The following is an 18,555-nucleotide window of genomic DNA, read 5'->3' as shown; positions in this document are numbered from 1 at the left end:
ACTAATAATAATAATAGTAATAATAGGAGGATATACTTCATATGGCTCTTGTGAGGATTAGAGGAAGTATGTGAACAGAGTGACCAGCATGGTACCTAGAAAAACATTCAGCCCTGAATATGCAGGTGCTACAAGTTTTATCAACACTGTCAGCATCGGCGTCATTGTTACCATCCTCATGAACTTCACCATCAGCATCATCGTCATCATTGCCGTGAACTTCACCATCCCCACCAGCATCAGCATCATCGTCATCATCGTCATGAACTTCACCATCCCCACCAGCATCAGCATCATTGTCGTCATCGTCATGAACTTCACCATCCCCACCAGCATCAGCATCATTGTCGTCATCGTCATGAACTTCACCATCACCACCAGCATCAGCATCATCGTCATGAACTTCACCATCAGCATCATCGTCATCATTGCCATGAACTTCACCGTCCCCACCAGCATCAGCATCATTGTCGTCATCGTCATGAACTTCACCATCAGCGTCACCAGCAGCAGCAGCAGCCGTGACACCAGCATGACCATCATCCCCATCGTCACTCCCACCCGGTGGGTCATGACGATGGACAAGTGTAGGGCCATCATTTGTGGTTTTCTGATGCAGACAAAAGGACTCAACAAGCTCTATTTCTATTTTTTGAGAGGCAATATGAGGAAAGAACAAGCAGAACACAAATCATTTGGAAAAAAGTTTGATTTATGCCTGCAGTGACATACAGTCACTTTTCAACTCTGTTCATTAGCTTGTGGAATCTCTTGAACCCTCAGCTCTTAAGACACGGTTCTGAACCCGGTGAAGGCTTCAGCTCAGCTTGGAAATGAAATGTGAAGCATGATAAAGATGAAACACAGTTTGCAAGACGCCTGAGCATGGAAATTGTCTGCAATTTAGCCATTCTTCATTCTGTGTGATTGGAAGCACTGGCCCACTTACAAATGACAATCGAATAAAGAGCTTTAAACAAGCATTTTTTAGAATGTTAATTTACTGGGGGAGGAAAAAAATTGTTGTATCCTGCCAAATGACTGCAGCACCTATAAAATGGTAAGGTCATTTTTTTTTGCAGAAATGTCACAGTGAGATTTTTAAAATAGATTCCTGGTGCAGTTTTAATAATGTCGAGGTTAAAGATAAGGGGGAAAAGTACTTAACAATGAAAGGGAAGCAAAAATATTGATGTTTAAAGTGGATTTTAGGAGTAGCCTTTTAGTATTTCGGTGTAAAATATTACCTTATGTCCTGCGAATATTTTTATAATTGTTTTATTCGTAATTAATAGCCATCAGCTGCACAGCTCCAGGCTGTTGATCCCTGCTCTGACTCTCCTGTGGAATATCATAAAATCAGTCCCTGGAGAGTCTGGAAGGAGGGAAAGGAAATGGGGAGTGTATGAGGCCTTGCAAAGTACTCAGAATTAAAATCTGAGTCAGGTCTGCAGTGGACATTTCTTGGAGTGTCTATCCAAACTCTCTCTTGAACTGACACCCATGATTCAAAGCCTCCAGTGGTCAGGATTGTACTAAGTAACCCAGACCCATCCATTCCTTTGTGCCTAGAATTTGTGCTGGGAAAAGAGCCAGAGAGATGGGCATAGAACATATTATTAGTACAGTGCCCGATATTTACTCCCCAGTGGAGGTCTCCAGTTGTTCAGTGTTACTCGGATTCCATAGGTATCTCGGTAACTGTCTGACAAATGACCCCTACCTAAAGAAAACGTATTAATTAGATGGCTTATCATAATGAAAACAATCAACAGAGAGGTTTAATTCTCTTACTGAAGATGTATGGAAGGAGGGGGCCCCAGGGTTAGTTGAGGAACTTCCTGCAGTCTCTCTAATTCTCTTGGCCTTCACTTCAGTGTCACAGAATGGCTGCTGAAGCTCCAAAATCACATCTAGAGTTTAGCCAAGAAGGCAGGAGAAATGTTTTCTCCCTGCCTCCTGCCTCTCCTAGACGTGCCCAGCAGCTTTCCTCTGTGACCAGCTCTGAATCCTCCAGCGATCTCTAGGTGCACAGAAGGCTGGGGAAGCTTTTTTTTTTTTTGATCTCCCTAACAGAAGGTGTGCAAGAAGGGGGTTGAGAGCGGCTGTTGGGTTAGCGGTGACAGTGTGGGCCCCTCTGCCTTGAGTGGCTTTGTGTTAGCAACTAAAGAGCCCAAATATGACGCTGTGAGCTAAGGGATGAGGAGGCCTTCAGACTCTAGGCTCACATCCCACTATTTGCTCTACCTAAGCCTACAGGAAGGAGGGATGTGGGGTCCAGCCTCAACCCCGCCTTCCCTCTCAGACCATGTGGGCAGCTCCACGTGCTGAGTAAGATCCCATACAACCGTGCTCAGCCACCCAGGACACGGGATCTTTACTTCAGTTCCCTGTTTGGAACCATTATTCCATCCTGCCTCCCCCTCTGTCTCCCCAGAGGTCCTGGCTATCGTGAATCGGACTATCACATCCATTCATGGTTTTTAAATATATTTTCCATAAACATAAGTGTTCATAACAATATATAGCATCACATTTTATATGATTTTATAATATTATACAGATGCTATCATACTGCTTATTTGATCGGGCAGCTTTCTCTTTTTTTCACTCAACGTTAAATTTCTGAGATTTATCCATGTTGGCATATGTAGCTCCAGTTCATATTAGCTACTATGTTCTCTTCTATTGTGTGAATAAATCATTATTTATTTATCTCCCTGCTCATGGACTATTAAATTGTTTCCACTTTATCGTCATTACAAGCAATGCCTGAAGGTACATATGTCTTCTTGAGTTTAGGAACAAACACTGTTCTAGCTGTATGCCTAGGAGTGGAATTTATGGAATAAATACATTGAGGTACGAGCATCTTTTACCAGATTTCACCAGGCTGTTCTACACCTCCAGCCACACCCCCACCAGCCATGGCCAGAGGTTCTACTTCTGATGGATGAGTGAGAAAGGGCATCTCTGTGGTTTTAATTTGCACTTTCTTAGTTACTAGTGAGTCTGAGCTTCGTGTTCCATGTCTACTGCTCATCTGAGTTTCCTCTTCTGTAAATCATCTGTTTTCCATCAGTGGTTTGTTTTGTTCTTATGATTCTGTAGGACCTTGCTCCACATACCCGAGTATTCCTCTCCCATCAGTTATGCGCGCTGTCAGCACATAACCCCAGAGTGCGGCTGTCTTTGTTTTGTTTAAGGTATCTTGTATTTTACAGATACTTTAAATTTAAATGTGGTATCACTTGTTTTGAGTGTGGTCTGTGCCTTTTTAGTCCAAATCAAGAAATTTGTCTCCATTCAAAATTATAAAATAGTCTGTTATAACTTACCTTACGGGGTTTGTTTTGCTTTGTTTGAAATGGTTTCAGGGACTTCCCTGGTGGCGCAGTGGTTAAGAATCCGCCTGCCAATGCAGGGGACACGGGTTCAAGCCCTGTTCTGGGAAGATCCCACATGCCACAGAGCAACTAAGCCCATGCACCACAACTACTGAGCCTGCACTCTAGAGCCCACGAGCCACAACTACTGAAGCCCGTGCACCTAGAGCCCGTGCTCCACAACAAGAGAAGCCACCGCAATGAGAAGCCCGCGCACCGCAACAAAGAGTAGCCCCCGCTCGCCTCAACTAGAGAAAGCCCGCGTGCAGCAACGAAGACCCAACACAGCCAAAAATAAATAAATAAATAAAATAAATTTTTAAAAAAAGAAATGGTTTCACTTTTTCATATTTAAGTTTACAGTCAACTTTGAATTTACGTTTGGGTATGATGAAAGTAAGGATATAATGGTCCACATTTCAACCAGGTAGGCGAAGATGCTGGCGCCATTTGTAGAATGCCCATCCCTTCTCTCTGACTTATAGGGCACCCCGTCTCATTCCAGGGCCCCATATGCCTGGGTTCTTTCTGGGCTCCCTGTTTTGTTCCAGTGGCCAGTTTGTTTGACCCTGAACTAATCCTTCATGGGTTTTTATTTTTACATAATAAATAATAAGCAGGGAATTTTTCCTTGACATTGACTGTAATCATTTCAAAACAGTCTGATATTTGCTTGTGGTTTTATCATGTTAAGGATATTCCCTTTTATTCCTAATTTGCTTGCTTTTTAAAAAATCATCTTTGGATGTTGAATTATATTACCTAATTTTGTGTATCTATTGATATGACTGTTCTTTAGAAATGTGTTAGTAAGTTGAATTGCATTCACAGGTTTCTTTATATTAAATGGTAAATGAACACCTGTCTTATGATTTAACAGTGTGTACAAATGTGTGCATAAGTGTGTGTGTCCATGCACATACATACGGGCATTCAATTTGCTGACATTTGATCTAGGATTCTGTATCTGTGCTCAAAAGTAAGAGAACATATTTCTTGTCAATGCTATAAATAATTCCATCCTTTCCTTTTGATTCTTTTGTGTTAGGAAGTTGATTGTGGGGTGGGGATGATTGATCCAATCTGAAAATTTCTGTCTTTTCAAAGAGGTTATGATGTTTCGGTAGGCATACAGTGAGGTTTCCTGGGACTTATTCCTACTCTTATTTTGGCTGTTGGTTTTCCTTTACCAGGCATGACCAGCACCAGGTTTGTGGGGGAACTGGGGTCCATCGCTCCAGGTGGTGCCCACCGCAGCCCTAGTGGGCAGGCTCACCTTTACGCAGGATCGAGTCTGTGGCCCTTACACAGGGCTGCTTCTGCTAAGAATGCGTGTGTTTTTGCAAATGTCCGTCCAACACTAGAACTGACCAGCAGCTTAAAGGGAGGCAGGTGTCCGCTCGAAGCTCAAGATGAAATTTACACCCTCCAAGCCGAGCAGATGGTGAATACATTGCAGACTCAGATTTTCAGGCAGGATCTTCAAACGTGTACAAAGGAAAAAAATAAACCACCAACGAAGCCTATTAAAATATCCTTAGAAAGCACAGCTAAAGTCAAGTCAAAAGATCTAAAAGAAAAGATGGTCGCTCTCAGCAACTCTTGTCTCAATACCGGATAGCCTTCCAGTGATCGTAAAAGTTCTTAGTGATTCCTTAGCCTTGATCATTTGGTAGCAGGAGGCTTATTGTGGCAATATTTTGCAAACAGTGTGTTAATTTTATTTAAAGTCCAATTCCAGGAGATACATAAGAGACACAGTGAAGTTAGGTATGCAGAAAGAAGCTCAGAGTCTGGACAGTTGAATAAAAGATGTGCTCTAAAATAATAACTCTGATTTGTCTAAAGTTATTTGTAAAATGGTTCTAAGGATAAAAACGACTTGGAATAGTTGGAAAACATTCCAAGCTAACATCTTTTAGGCCAGCATTATTCATTTTTATGTGCATTTTGGCAGGATCTTTTTTTAAAAAATATTATTCCATTTCTGTATTATCACAACCTGTGACTACAGGCCAACTGAGAAAGTGATCAAAGGGGAATTAAGACATTTCCAGGAAAAATGAAATCTCATTGAAATCTGAGCGTTATCACCTAACTCTACCAGCGTGTACTCTGATGAGATAAGAATGCTGATCTTGTCTTGGGACTTACACATGGTTGAATGATGGCCCCCAAAAGATATATCCACAGTGTAACCCCTGGGACCGGTGAGTATTGCCTTATTTGGAAAAGGGGTCTTTGCAGAAGTAATTCAGTTAATGCTCTCGAGGTGAGATCATCCTGGATTATCCCGAGTGGGCCCGCAATCCAGTGATAAATGTCCTTAGAGAAGACAAAAGAGGAGAAGACGTGGACACAGGGGAGAAGAAGAGGAGGAGGAGGCCACGTGAAGACAGAGGCAGAGACTGGAGTGATATGGCCACAGACCAGGGAACACCCGGACCCCCTAGCAGCTGGGAGTGGTAAGGAGGGATTCTTCTCTAGATCCTTCAGAAGGAGCACAGACCTGCTGAGAGCTGCCCTTCGGACCTCTGCCCTCCAGAACAGTGAGAGACTACGTTCCTGTTTCTTTTGTTTGAAGCCACCAGGTTTTGGTTATTTGTTATGGCAGCCATAGGGCACTAATCCAGCTCCCGCCTTGTTGCGTGTTGTTACCCACGGGTGATCCGAAGCCAGGAAGAGCAGTGAGGACCTCCATTGACAGATCGTGAGCAAAAGAAAAACCTCCTGAAGCCTACAGTCTGAATTGCTGGATGGCTTTAACAAGGAGACTTAGTAATGTAGATGTAGAATTATAAAAGCCAGCATGGCAAAACCACATATGCACAGGACAAGCAACCGTGAAAACCTTTGAGGGTAACCTTGAAGCAAAGGTGATGCAAATTTGTGAAAGGGTCCACACGAAGGCCAACATGACCCTGAGGGACTTTGATATGAGGCCGGCTTCTAGAACCAGGGACACATGCCGAGCACTGACCCCACGTGCAGTGCCCCCCGCCCAGTCCTCATGGCCACTCTTCAAGGGGGACACATGGACGTGGGCAGAAAAGGTGCCAGGATGGAAAAATGGCTTAAATCCCACTAAAACAGGATGTTAGCAGATATGAGCAATTCCTTCCAAGATCCACAAGCCACACAACGTGTTCATCTCGCCTGGGGGCTTCCAGAGGGAGGTTCTGAAACCTGCGACCCACACCAACCGGGTGTCAGGTCAAGGTGCGGGTGCCACCACCTGTCTAAATGCTGGGCGTCCTGGTGGAGCCAGAGGGTTCTTCCCGCTGCTGGTGTTTCAGAAGTGGGTAGAACACCACTCTGCCGGAGGCTGAGTGCTACCCCAGGATCTGAATGACTCCGAGGGAGGAAAGTGTAAATTTCCACAGGAAAGGAGAGGGTGTGGGGGGGAGGGGCACAGAATGGGGAGGGGCCTTAGCATCGGACCCCCCTGGGCTCCTGAAAACAGAACCCCATTTCCTCACTCTCATCAACAACGAAGCACTTGGATACTCACTTCATGTTTGTTAAACTGAACTTTTAGTAGTTTAATGTTAGTTTTCCAACCCGATTATCCTGTAAGGATGCCAGTAAGAAACTGATATTTTTAGCACCCAGGGAGTAGAAATGTCAAAGCTTCAATTGGGAAATTTTGTGTAATTGGCATGATTCAGGGAAGGAGTTTTAAAACTCGTTTGACCAGTATTTTACTTGGAATATAGCGTTTGAATGGATACTATTCATTCATGGATCAACAAACGCGTAATAAGTGCTCACTGCACACCAGGCACAGCGCGGCAAACTCCACTCGTGTGCCGGGGCGGGGGTCGGGGGGTGGTTATCTAAGCGATTTCTAGCTGTTAACTCACTTAATACCCGTAACAAGCCTAGGAGGTAGATCCTTGTTTCCATTTTGCAAGTGAGAAAACTGAAACCTTGAAATAATGAAATAATTGGGCATAATTAGAATTTATTTGAAATAATTTGAAATAAAATGAAACACTGCAAGTTGGAATAATTTCCTCCAAGTATGTGGCGGTGGCGGTGGTGGTGCCGGGTGTGGACCAGTCCAAGCAGTCTGGCTCCAGCCAGATCCTGGGCTCCTAACCAGGTCTCCACACTCCTGGGTATGTGATGGTGAACTACAGTGTCACCAAGCCCATCCTTGTGTCACTAATAGCCCCAGGGGGAGTGAGACTTTACCAAAAATGCAGAAGTAAATATTCAATCACAGTTGCAATTAGCCCTAGAGAGTGAGGTTCAAAGTGCTCTGAGGTGCACAAAGAAGAATTTTCTACAGTCAAGTCTGCACAGGCTTCCGAGAAGAACGTGACACTTAAGCTGATACCCAAGGGATAACTGTAAACTTGGTTAAGAGGGTGGTCGGGGGGTGTTTCAGGCTGACTGGAGCCACATGCACAAACATTAATCTAGGTTTTGTACAAGATCCAGCCGTGTCCTCAGTGGATTCCTGTGGCAGATCCGTTGGCTTCCATGTGATCCCTGAAGCACCAGCACCTCCTGGAGGCTTGTTAGAAAGGCGAGGTCCTGGGCTCCACCCCACAGCTACTGAGGGGGAAATTCTGGACGTGGACCCAGCACACTGTTCTCAGAAGCCCTCCCAGAGGTTCTGATGCTCACTGAAGTTTGGAAACAGCTGTCATAGAGGATGCAGTGGGGGCCCTGCCCAGAGCCCCTTCCCCAGCGACGTACCTGTCCGGCAGCGGCTGTGAGTGTGGGGCGCTGACAGCTGCTGCCGCTGACTCTAGAGAGTTTCCCTCGGCCTCATGGGAGCGCCGGTCCACGCAAAGTCCCCTCTGCCGTCAAGTTAAGGTCCACTCCCTACAAGGGGGCAAGACTTCCTCACATGGGTCCATCCTTGGTCTCATCCACAGCCCTTGAGAAGGTACTGTCTCCACTTCTGATCTCTCCCAGTAAGTCTGTCCTAAGCATGTTTGTGCCCAGGCTTCCCTCATTCCTTGCACTTCCCTCTCTCCATCACCAGTCACTGAATTTCCGAACATCCTCAGGGCCCAAACCAAATACCAATTTTCCATAAACTTTCCCCAGATGTCACCCTCCAGCCTCACCAAGAAGTATTAGGTTTCCACTCTCTTTGGCCTCATGGCATTGACTAAAGGAATGAATTAGTGAAGAGTAAATGAATGGAGTGATCTACCTGTGTAGAGTCAGACTCTACCTGACTGCATTTCAACTCCAGAGTTAAATTTAAGTTGTCTATATGCGTCGTAGACTGTGGAATTTACATGTGTTTTAAAATATCGAAGATGTGCCAATTCAAGTAATCTTCCTCTGAAGCAAAATCTATTGACAACTAGATCTCACTTTAAAATCCTCAAAAACAATACCTGCTTGTCTGTGGTAGCAAATGGAAAGAAGGACGATCTCTGTGGAGTTTGGGCAATTGCTTTTGCGTCTCCGAGAGCTAATCATCAACCATCAGGATTTTGGGTGACACCTACACCTTTGCCCTCACAGTTATGCCCCTGCTTCATTCAGAATATACTTAAGGAAGATTTCATAGCTCAGGAACGTGGGCAAGTGAAATTTCTCTCACAGACAACATTACCTTCCAGAAAAATGGCATCAGCAGAAGAAGGGCACATATAGGACTGCTTTTTCTGAATGCACGTGGGTTTTTATGGCCAACACTAAATAGAGGCTGGGAGAAATACGAATTTCAAAACAGAAAACAATGACACCTCTCTTCTTGTTGTAAGCTTATTTAGATTCTGCACCTCTGTTGGCATAGAAACTAGTGCCTTGAGCTCCGGTTTAGGGATGACAGTGGTATTTGTTTCTTTCCCACCCTCTTCTCCTGGAAGGTGAAGGTGCTGAATGGGTTGCCAAAGCAATCATACAGTAAGCTTTTCTGATCGGAGTATCCCTCGAGTTAACCATGTCAGCCCAGGACTGCACAATGGAGGATATTGATGAATAGTTTTATGACTCATTTGGGCAGATCCATGAAGCCAATTACTTCATAAGGTGGCATTTCATCACGGCTGCCTTCGATCCACTGTGACTGGGTCATTGATTAGCATTTGCCAAGGAAAGCGAGTGGAACAGTCTGGGCCCCAGAACTGCTGACAGTTGTGTCTGGACTTTACGAAGGGCGTTTCCAGCAATGCGCATGGGATTCCCTTGGGCTGGCTTAATTATCCTGCCATTTGATAAGGTCTGGCAATTTGATAGAAAGTGGGAGAAAATCCCTGGTAATATTAGGCAGAATCCATAATTCTTCGCTTCTGGTAGGACTCATCTGGAACAGCCTCCCCACATCCCCTCCCTTTTTATTGAAGAATTTGAACATTGAATCTAGACACGTGTTCATGCATCGTTTGCTCGGCTTGGAGAAATCGATTAAATTAAAATTTCCAGCTGAAAGATATATATATATACATTAGGTCTTCCTTTTGATTTTTTTAGCTTAAGTACAATAGAATTATGTTTTGGTACACTTTTCATTGATGTACTGTAGGGCTGTGAACAAGAGGAAGCAATTTGTAAGTAGCAAATGCCGTGTGATTCCAAGCACATGCGTAATTGGAAAATTAGGTGCAAATAAAAATATTTTTTGCAAATGATGTATTTTTGCACAGTTTGCTCTCTTTCATTCTCGTGCAGATGCATAGTTGATAGAGTTTTGCGTTCACTCAGCTACCGACTTCTGGAGGCTGCCCGCGGGTGTCTATTCCATCTCAGAGACCCAATGCAGTGTGACACCCAGTGATGTTTCCCCCATCGGAATGCAAAGCAGTTAATGCTGAGGAGGAAGCTTCTTCTCCAGGAAAAGAAGTCCAGTCAGGCGGAGACAGTTTCCGCCAGTGCAGAGCTCTGGAAACTTCCTGTTGTCACTGCCATTTAGTTGGAAGGCAGAAGAGAACCACAGAGCCGGGAATCGGAGCTGGGATGACTTGTTTCTTTAAATAAATGTTTTTCTTTTATGCTAAGAATTTTAGAATTATGGAAAAAAGGTGAAGATGGTACACAGAGTTTCCCCATGTCCCACACCCAATTTCCCCTATCATTTTTAAACATTTTACTGAGATGTAATTCACATACCATACAATTCGCCCATTCATAATGTACAGTTCAATGGTTTTTAGTGTATTCAGAATTGTGCAACCATCACCACAATCAATAGCAGACATTTTCATTGCCTCAGAAAGAAACCCTGTTCCTAATGTCAGTCGTCCTCTTTTGACCTCACATCTCCCAGCCCTAGGCAACCACTGATGTACCTTCTATCACTATAGATTTGCTTACTCTGGACATTTTATATAAATGGGGACATACAACACATGGTTATTGTAACTGTCTTCTTTCACTTAGCATAATGTTTTCAAGGTTCAGCTATGTTTCTTCTTGGAGAATTGATTGCTTTATCATTATATAATGGTTCTGTTTATCCCTAATAACCTCCCTACTCTGAACTCTGCTTTGCCTGGCATTAATATAGCTGCTCCAAATGTCTTTTATTTGTGTTAGCAGGCATATCTTTCTCCATCTCTTTACTTTGAACATACCCTAGTGTTTCTCTGTAAAGTAGGTATCTTATAGACAATATGTAGTCTGGTCTTGGTTTTTATTTTTTTAATACCCCCTAATAACCTTTTCCTTTTAATTAGTGTATTTAGACCATTCACATTTAAAATGACTGATAGAGTTGGATTCATATCTACCATATTTGAATGTGTTTTCCTTTTGTTGCCATTGTTCTTTATTTCTTTACATCCCCTCCATTTTTCTTCTCTGGCTGAATTGAGAATTTTATATGATTATATTTTATCTGATCTCTTAAATTATCGGTTATACTTCTTTTAAAAATTTTTTTCAAAGATATTTAAAGGATTTACAATATGCATGTTTAACTAATCTACACCCGCCTTCAAATAACACTGTACTACAGGTATCTTATGTCACAGGATTCCCAGTTTCTCCCTCACATCCTTCATGACACTATTGTTATTTATTTCACTGTCCATACGCTGTAATCACCCAATATTTTTGTTACTAGTATTAATTTAACATTTAATTTAAACACAGTTATCTGTTAGATCAATTTAGAATAGAAACATAATACTTTATTTTCATTTATATTTTCTCTGAAGCGCTCCCATTCTGTATGTAATCTGAGGTTTGGATCTTTTTCATTTTCTTTTTCTTGGAGAGTTTCTTTTACCATTTCAAGTAGGGAAGGTCCTTTGGCAATGAATTCCTACAGTTTTTGTTTTTCTGAGAAAGTCTTTATTTCTACTTTACTTTTGAAGGATAATTTTGCTGGATATAGAATTCTAGGTGGGTAGGTATTTTCTGTCAACCTTTAAAATATTTCACTACATTCTTATTTCTTGCATGCTTTCTGTTGAGAAATCCACCATTTTTCTTAGCTTCTTTTGATTTTTTTCTTTGCCTTTGGTTTTCTACCATTTGAATATGTTATGCATAGGTGTAGATTTATTGGTTATTATTATGCTTGGCATTATCTGAGCTTTATGGATCTGTGTTTTGGTGTCTGTCTTTAATTTTGGAAATTTCTCAATAATTAGTACTTCAAAATTTCTTTTGATCAGTTCTCTCTTTCTTCTCTTTCTGGTTTTCCAAATATTCACATTTTACACCTTTTGAAATTGTCCCAGCAATCTTACATGTTCCATTCTTGGTGGTGTTCCTATGGTTTCCGTTCTTTTTCTCTCATTCCATTTCAGTCTGGGAAGTTTTCTTCTGACATGTCTTCAAGCTCACTGACTCTTTTCTCCACTTTTCAGTCTGCTTCTGAGCCCATCAAAGGCATTCTTTATTTCTGTTTTGGTAGTTTTTAGTTCTATCATCTTCTTTCGAGGTTTTCTCAGAGTTTCCATCTCTCTGCTTACATTACCCATCTATTCTTGCATGCTGTCTATTTTATCCACAGATTTCCTTGACTTACTAGTTATAGTTATTTTAAATTCCTAGTCAGATAGGAATCCGCAACATCTGTGTCATAACCTAAATCCGGTCAGCTGTCTGCCACTTTATCAGTGTTTTGGACCCTGTGGTTTAGCTCTGTCAACATTTCCTAAAGTGAGCCGAATGGAACATGAGTCCTGTAAAATGACTGACCTGGAAAAATAAAACACTCGGGAATGACACAAACTATCCATTCCCTATTAGAGACTCACACTAGATATTAGTCTGTTGAGCACTTATTCAATAATGAATTAATTTTAGAGTTCTACAGGAAAGAAACTAGTTCAAATCTGTCCAACAAAAAGATTCCTAAACTTATTTAAGGATAAAGACGTTTGTGGATACTTGTTAACACTACCTGAATCTTGCTTTCCCTGGGATATGTTTTGGTAAATAATACCATAATCTAAAATGTGCTTCTCTACTTTTTTACATTATTCTTTTCTAGATTTCATTAGACTATATATGTATGTTTTGAACATCAGAAGTTAAAATAATTTGCTTGATATTCATTATGAAATTCCCTATGTAATTTTCCAGATCTTAGATGATCATTAAGACTCTTATTTGTATATTTTTAGTTATGTATTTTTAAAAACTTAGGTGACAAAATAAAAGTGTAGGATATCTTTACCTAGTCAGCATATGTGAAGGCTCTAGTTCCCAAAGAAAACAAATGCCCATCAAATGTTCCTTCATTCTTTCATACACCAAACATCATCTGGTGCCTAAGTTGTGCCATATAGAGTCGAGTTCTTTGTTCCAGCAGAGGCAGCAAAAAATCCTTTCTCTGAAGAAGCTTATATTCCAAGTATATGCCTGTGAAGCATTAGCTCTTTTCTTAGAGACACACAGATAATGACTTTGGCTTTTTCCTTACTTTAAGGCCTATGAGTCATAATAAAGGTGTCATGAGAAGGCTTGACATTTCTAATTTTTGCTTAGAACAAGTTGCATTTAAGTTTGGAAAAAAAAAAAAGATATATATACACCTCGGAGCACTAATCCCATAGACTGTTAATATATGTAATGCAAAACCCATTCCAAGATCAAACATTCCATAGTACTTCATATTTAGGGAAATTTAACATCCTTCCTTACTGAAGGCACTCTTACCTCCTTTCATTTGCTATTGTGTCCAGTGAATCTGTGTGTGTGTGGCTGGCAGGGCAGTCACAGAGTTTCCAAAACTTGTTTCTCAGGAAGCATCTCATGAATGTGGTGTTTCATAATTCACATTTGGGGAAATGCTTTTCTATTCCCTGTCTACATCAGAGTGCCAAGTACCCAGATAAGACATTTGTAAATATGCCAGTTTTAGATGCCCAGAAACTATGGAAGAAGAAAGGAATCTCAATGGGGAAAATGTCAAAATAAGAATTCTGAGTGATTTGAAGCCTGCAGATGCTTTACAGAGTCAAAAAAAGTAAATCACAAAGGGGGAAAAAGTCAACCTACACGCTGAAAACAAGCTGAAACAAATGAACCTAATTTTATATCAAAGTGGTAACATAACACAGAGAAAAATTATTCCTTGTAATCTCTGAAAACAGCAACCTGAATCTAAATCCTTGGTGATTATAATTCTAAGGATAAAAAGAACTACAGAGAAATCTTAAAATTCACTCAGTGTTTTTTTATAATAATTTTTATATCATAATTTTGACACCATTTAATGAACCTTTTAGAATAAATAACTGTTAATATTATTAGTGCAAATATATACAAATATATAAAAATATAAAATAAAAAACAACAAGAAAATAAATTCTGTCATGCTAAATTGGAATAGAAAATGGTAATAAAAACTCATGATTTAACACACGCACACATCCTAGCTCTCTCCAGTGAGAGGGTTTAGAAGCAATAATATCTTGGGGCAATAGCACACAAGCTCAGATCTAATCACTTCCATTAGAAGGAAGTAGGGTTCAAAGACATATTACCATGTGTCAAAGGCAGTTCCAGTGGTTAAATGTGGGATTATTCGAGCATTCCCCCAAACACATTTTTATTGTAAAATAGAGAATATAAAATACGTGAGTCCCTCATGTTATTAAACTACAAAACAAAGCAGAACAAACTCAAAATAAAAAACCAAACAGAGAGGGTGGCACATGAGGAAGGAGAGGCTCTCGCCAGCTTCCTTTTCAGAAAAGGGTTTGAGGTCCCATTGCAGGGACGGCAGTCGGCAGAGGGCAGGCACTCAGCTGTCAGCTCCTCCAGGACTGCCTCAAGTTCAGGGAGCCGCCTGGCTCAAGGTTATGCTCTGTGCGGGGCAGGAGGGCTGAGCGAGGCGGGGCTGTATAGGTCCAGCCATTTCAATCCAGCTGGGATGGTTCCCTATTCTGAAGGGCTGGGCTGGTCCCAGAGTCCCCTCGACGTTGGCCGAGGCTTCATCAGGCTGTGCTGTGGTTTAACCTCTTCCTCTGCCCAATCCTGCCCCCCTTCCCTTCACAGGGGCTGATCTCTAATGAGCATCCTGCACCCCAAAATCCATCTCAGCGTTAGATTGTGGGGAACCCAAATCGTGACATGATAAAAGAAAAAAACATGCCACTACTGAAAGTGACAACTACAACCACTTCTTACCTTGAAAATTGGTACCTAATGGGAAAGCATTAAGCATTTACCCAGAACCAGTTTATCCTCAGTTAATAAGAAAAACAACTCTTTACAGAAAACTGGCAGGAGATAGATGCGGAAGGAATGGTAGAATTAGATGCGGAAGGAATGGTAGAATTAGGAAATTGTGCCTTTGCAGTCCCCGGTCACATCATCCACCCAGGAGTGTCAGGACGGCTATGATCATTAGGAAGAAGTTTATCAGAGAAAGGATTTGCTTGATTCCAAAGTACATGTCAAAACTTTCCTTGTTATTTGTGAAAAAGAAATACACATTCACATGGATAAATCTTGAGGTCACAAGCTTAACCAAGTGGTAAAATTTATCATGACTATTGGTAGGCTAGGCCTCTATTCTATGCTTCCTAAAGAAAATCAGTAAGAAGTAGGGACTTCCGTGGTCGTCCAGTAGTTAAGTCTTTGCCTTCCAATGCAGGGGGTGCGGGTTTGATCCCTGGTCAGGGAGCTAAGATCCCACATGCCTCGCGGCCAAAAAACCGCAGCCAAAAAACCAAAACGTAAAACAGAAGCAATATTGTAACAAATTCAATAAAGACTTCAAGAATGGTCCACATCAAAAAATCTTGAAAAAAAAAAAAAAAGTAAACAGCATCACCCATGAAGTGTTCTTGTTGAAAAAACATTTAATCTAAAGTTAATCAATACTTTACAGCTAACCGTAATGTAGGGAATCCAGGGATAAAGGATTAAATGTCCCAACAAGAATGCAATCAAATATTCCACAATGGAAGACATTCTGAAAGCTATCTGACATAGTATCAGAAAAATCATTATTTAAACATGCAGCGAAGAGTTAGGGGAGGGGGTTTAGAACAAAGGAGACAAGTTAAATACAACAGCCTCCAAAACAATGTGTAAATGTCGACTGGTTCCTGGAAAGCGGAAAGCCTGGAACACCAAACCCCTCTTAAGCTGTAGGCATAATACACCAGAGTTTAACATGCAGATACCTGCCAATGGTATGTTTTGTTTTGTTTTGTTTTTTTAATTCACGTTCTTTTATTTATTTATTTATTTATTTATTTATTTTATGACTGTGTTGAGTCTTTGTTTCTGTGCGAGGGCTTTCTCTAGTTGCGGCAAGTGGGGACCACTCTTCATCGCGGTGCGCGGGCCTCTCACCATCGCGGCCTCTCTTGTTTCAGAGCACAGGCTCCAGACGCGCAGGCTCAGTAATTGTGGCTCACGGTCCCAGTTGCTCCGTGGCACGTGGGATCTTCCCAGACCAGGGCTCGAACCCGTGTCCCCTGCATTGGCAGGCAGATTCCCAACCACTGCGCCACCAGGGAAGCCCCCAATGGTATGTTTTTAATCCTTATGCCCTCGTGCTCAGGGAAGTGGCTGGGACTAGAGATTTTTTAATGGACATTTGCCACTGTGGCCTGTCCCCCCGCATCCCTTTTCCCTTTTGAGGGTAAGAGGACCTCTGTGTTCCTTTGCTGAACAAACCATCACCCACTCACCATCCTTAGTTTTGGGAAGAAGGAGACACAAGCCCAACACCAAGGATGATGTCACCTCATACCTGGCCATGCCAGACTCGCAGTGACTGGAAAGGGGTGGTCATGTGACCTAGGGAACCCAGTACGTTTTTTTCTTTTTTGAACTACTGGGAAAGAGTTTTACTCTTTATCAAAAGTTTAGTAAATGAGCAGGCTATCAGCCTGGAGATACTGTGCCCGTCTATACCACAAGAGGGGGTCCTGCCAGAGAACGATGCAGCAGAGCCAGAGAAGGAGGAAGACGTGAGAGGGACATCATTTGGGTCACTAGATCCAACCATGCCTGAAGGCGACACCCAGGGCTTTCCAGAAATGGGAGCCAGTAAACTCCCTGTTTGGCTAAAGCCCATTGGGTTGTGTGTGTTACTCCTGCATCCCTGAAAGTGCTGAATAAAACAGATGTGACAGTTAAAAATATGAACAAATTTAGGTGTATGTGTGTGGGAATCTTTTTAAAAGAACTTAGTAGGCAAAAGATGTGATATTTTATTTTTAAATTTTAATTATGAAACGTTTCAAATAAGCATGAAAGTACAGGAGATAATAGAACAGATCATCCATGCACCCACCTCTGAACAGATAATTAACATTTTGTCATATTTGCTGCAAATGTCTTTACCGAAGCATCTGCGTGGTTTAAAATGCAAGAGAGGAAAGAGTATATGGCGTCCTATCTGTCCCTATCCCGTCTTCCAGGCACCGTGTCCTTTTCCCTAGAGGCAACCAGGACTAACAGTTTTCAGCATATGCTCTCAGAAACATTCAAATGCAGACACTGGGAATGCATTTGATCACAAACATTGACTTATCTTTGCCTATTCCCACAGAATATACATTGGAGATTGTTCATATCAGAAGGTATAAGGCTACCTCATTCCCCTTAAAAGCTGTGAAAGTTTCCATGGAAGCAGACCTATTGATTTATGTTTAGATCGTGTTCAATATTTTGCTGTAGTGCAGGAGACCGCCACGGATGACCTTGTGCGTAGATCATTTCACACAGATGGGGCTCCATTTTAGCACACATTTCTAAGAGTGAGAAGTCTAAGTCAAAGGTTTTGTATAATTGTAATTTTGATAGATTTGCCAAATGTTCGACATAGAGGTCGTATCAATTTGTGCTTCCACTGGTAATGTATGAAAGAATCTAATCCACAAATTCTGGTCAAGTTGCCAACGTGATCGCTAAAAAAATGTCATTTCAAGGTTGTTTGAAGTTGTGTTTCATGTCGAGCAAAATTTTATACATTTAAGAGCCACTTGTCTTTAATTTTCTGTGAACTCCCTGTATTTTGTGCCCATTTTCCCACTGGACTTTTTTTTTTAAAAAAACTGGCCAAAACTATCTATCAGTCTATCATCTCCCTCCCTCTATCACTTTTTTAAAATGGCACTTTGTGGCATAAATAGCAAGTGTGTTCCACATTTTCTCATTTGTCTTTTTACTTTTTGTAATGGTGATTTTTATCATGTAGAATTTTTAAAATTTTATTTTCAAATAATCAAATTTATCAGTCTATTTTAGGGTTTTGTGCCATTTTAGAAAGGTATTATGGGATGAATTGTATCCTCTTCAATTTCATATGATGAAGCCCTCACCCCAGGACCTCAGAATGTGACTGTATTTGGAGACAGGGTCTTCAAAGAAGTGATTAAGGTAAAATGGGGTGATGGGTTTTTATTCACTATGACTGGTGTCCTCATAAAGGGAGGAGATTAGGACCCAGAAAGACCCAGAGGGAAGACCATGTGGAGACACAGAGAGAAGACAGCCATCTGCAAGCCAAGGAGAGAGGCCTGGGGCAGAACCTACCCTCATGGTCCTCAGAAGAAACCAACCTTGCTGACACCTTGATCTTGGACTTCCAGCTTCCAGAATGAAAGGAAAGAAATGCCTGCTGTGTAAGCCACCCAATCTGTGGTCCTGCTTTAGGGCAGCCTGAGCTGACTAATACAAAAGGATTTCTCACAATAGGATTTTTTAAAAAAGCAAAATGTCCCATGTATCTTCCAGACATGTAGGTTATTTTATTGCCAATTTTTGAACTGTATTT

At 41.6% G+C, this 18,555-nt stretch overlaps 1 protein-coding gene across 3 annotated transcripts in view; it reads left to right on the top strand.

Moving 5' to 3' along the window:
• LOC309613457 (uncharacterized protein) overlaps positions 1 to 15,368 on the top strand; it is a 75,338-nt gene extending 59,970 nt beyond the window's left edge. For all 3 annotated transcript variants that reach the window (XM_082360294.1, XM_082360296.1, XM_082360295.1), the window contains one exon: positions 126 to 15,368. In XM_082360294.1, the coding sequence (XP_082216420.1) occupies positions 126 to 727 (602 nt within the window). In that variant the 3' untranslated portion in view covers positions 728 to 15,368. The remainder of the gene's footprint in view (positions 1 to 125) is intronic.
• The last annotated feature ends 3,187 nt before the right edge of the window (positions 15,369 to 18,555 follow it).

This window comes from Balaenoptera borealis (genome assembly GCF_965194805.1).
Source record: "Balaenoptera borealis genome assembly, chromosome: 16".
Classification (NCBI taxonomy): Eukaryota; Metazoa; Chordata; class Mammalia; order Artiodactyla; family Balaenopteridae; genus Balaenoptera; species Balaenoptera borealis.
This window is presented reverse-complemented; position numbering and strand designations above follow the sequence as displayed.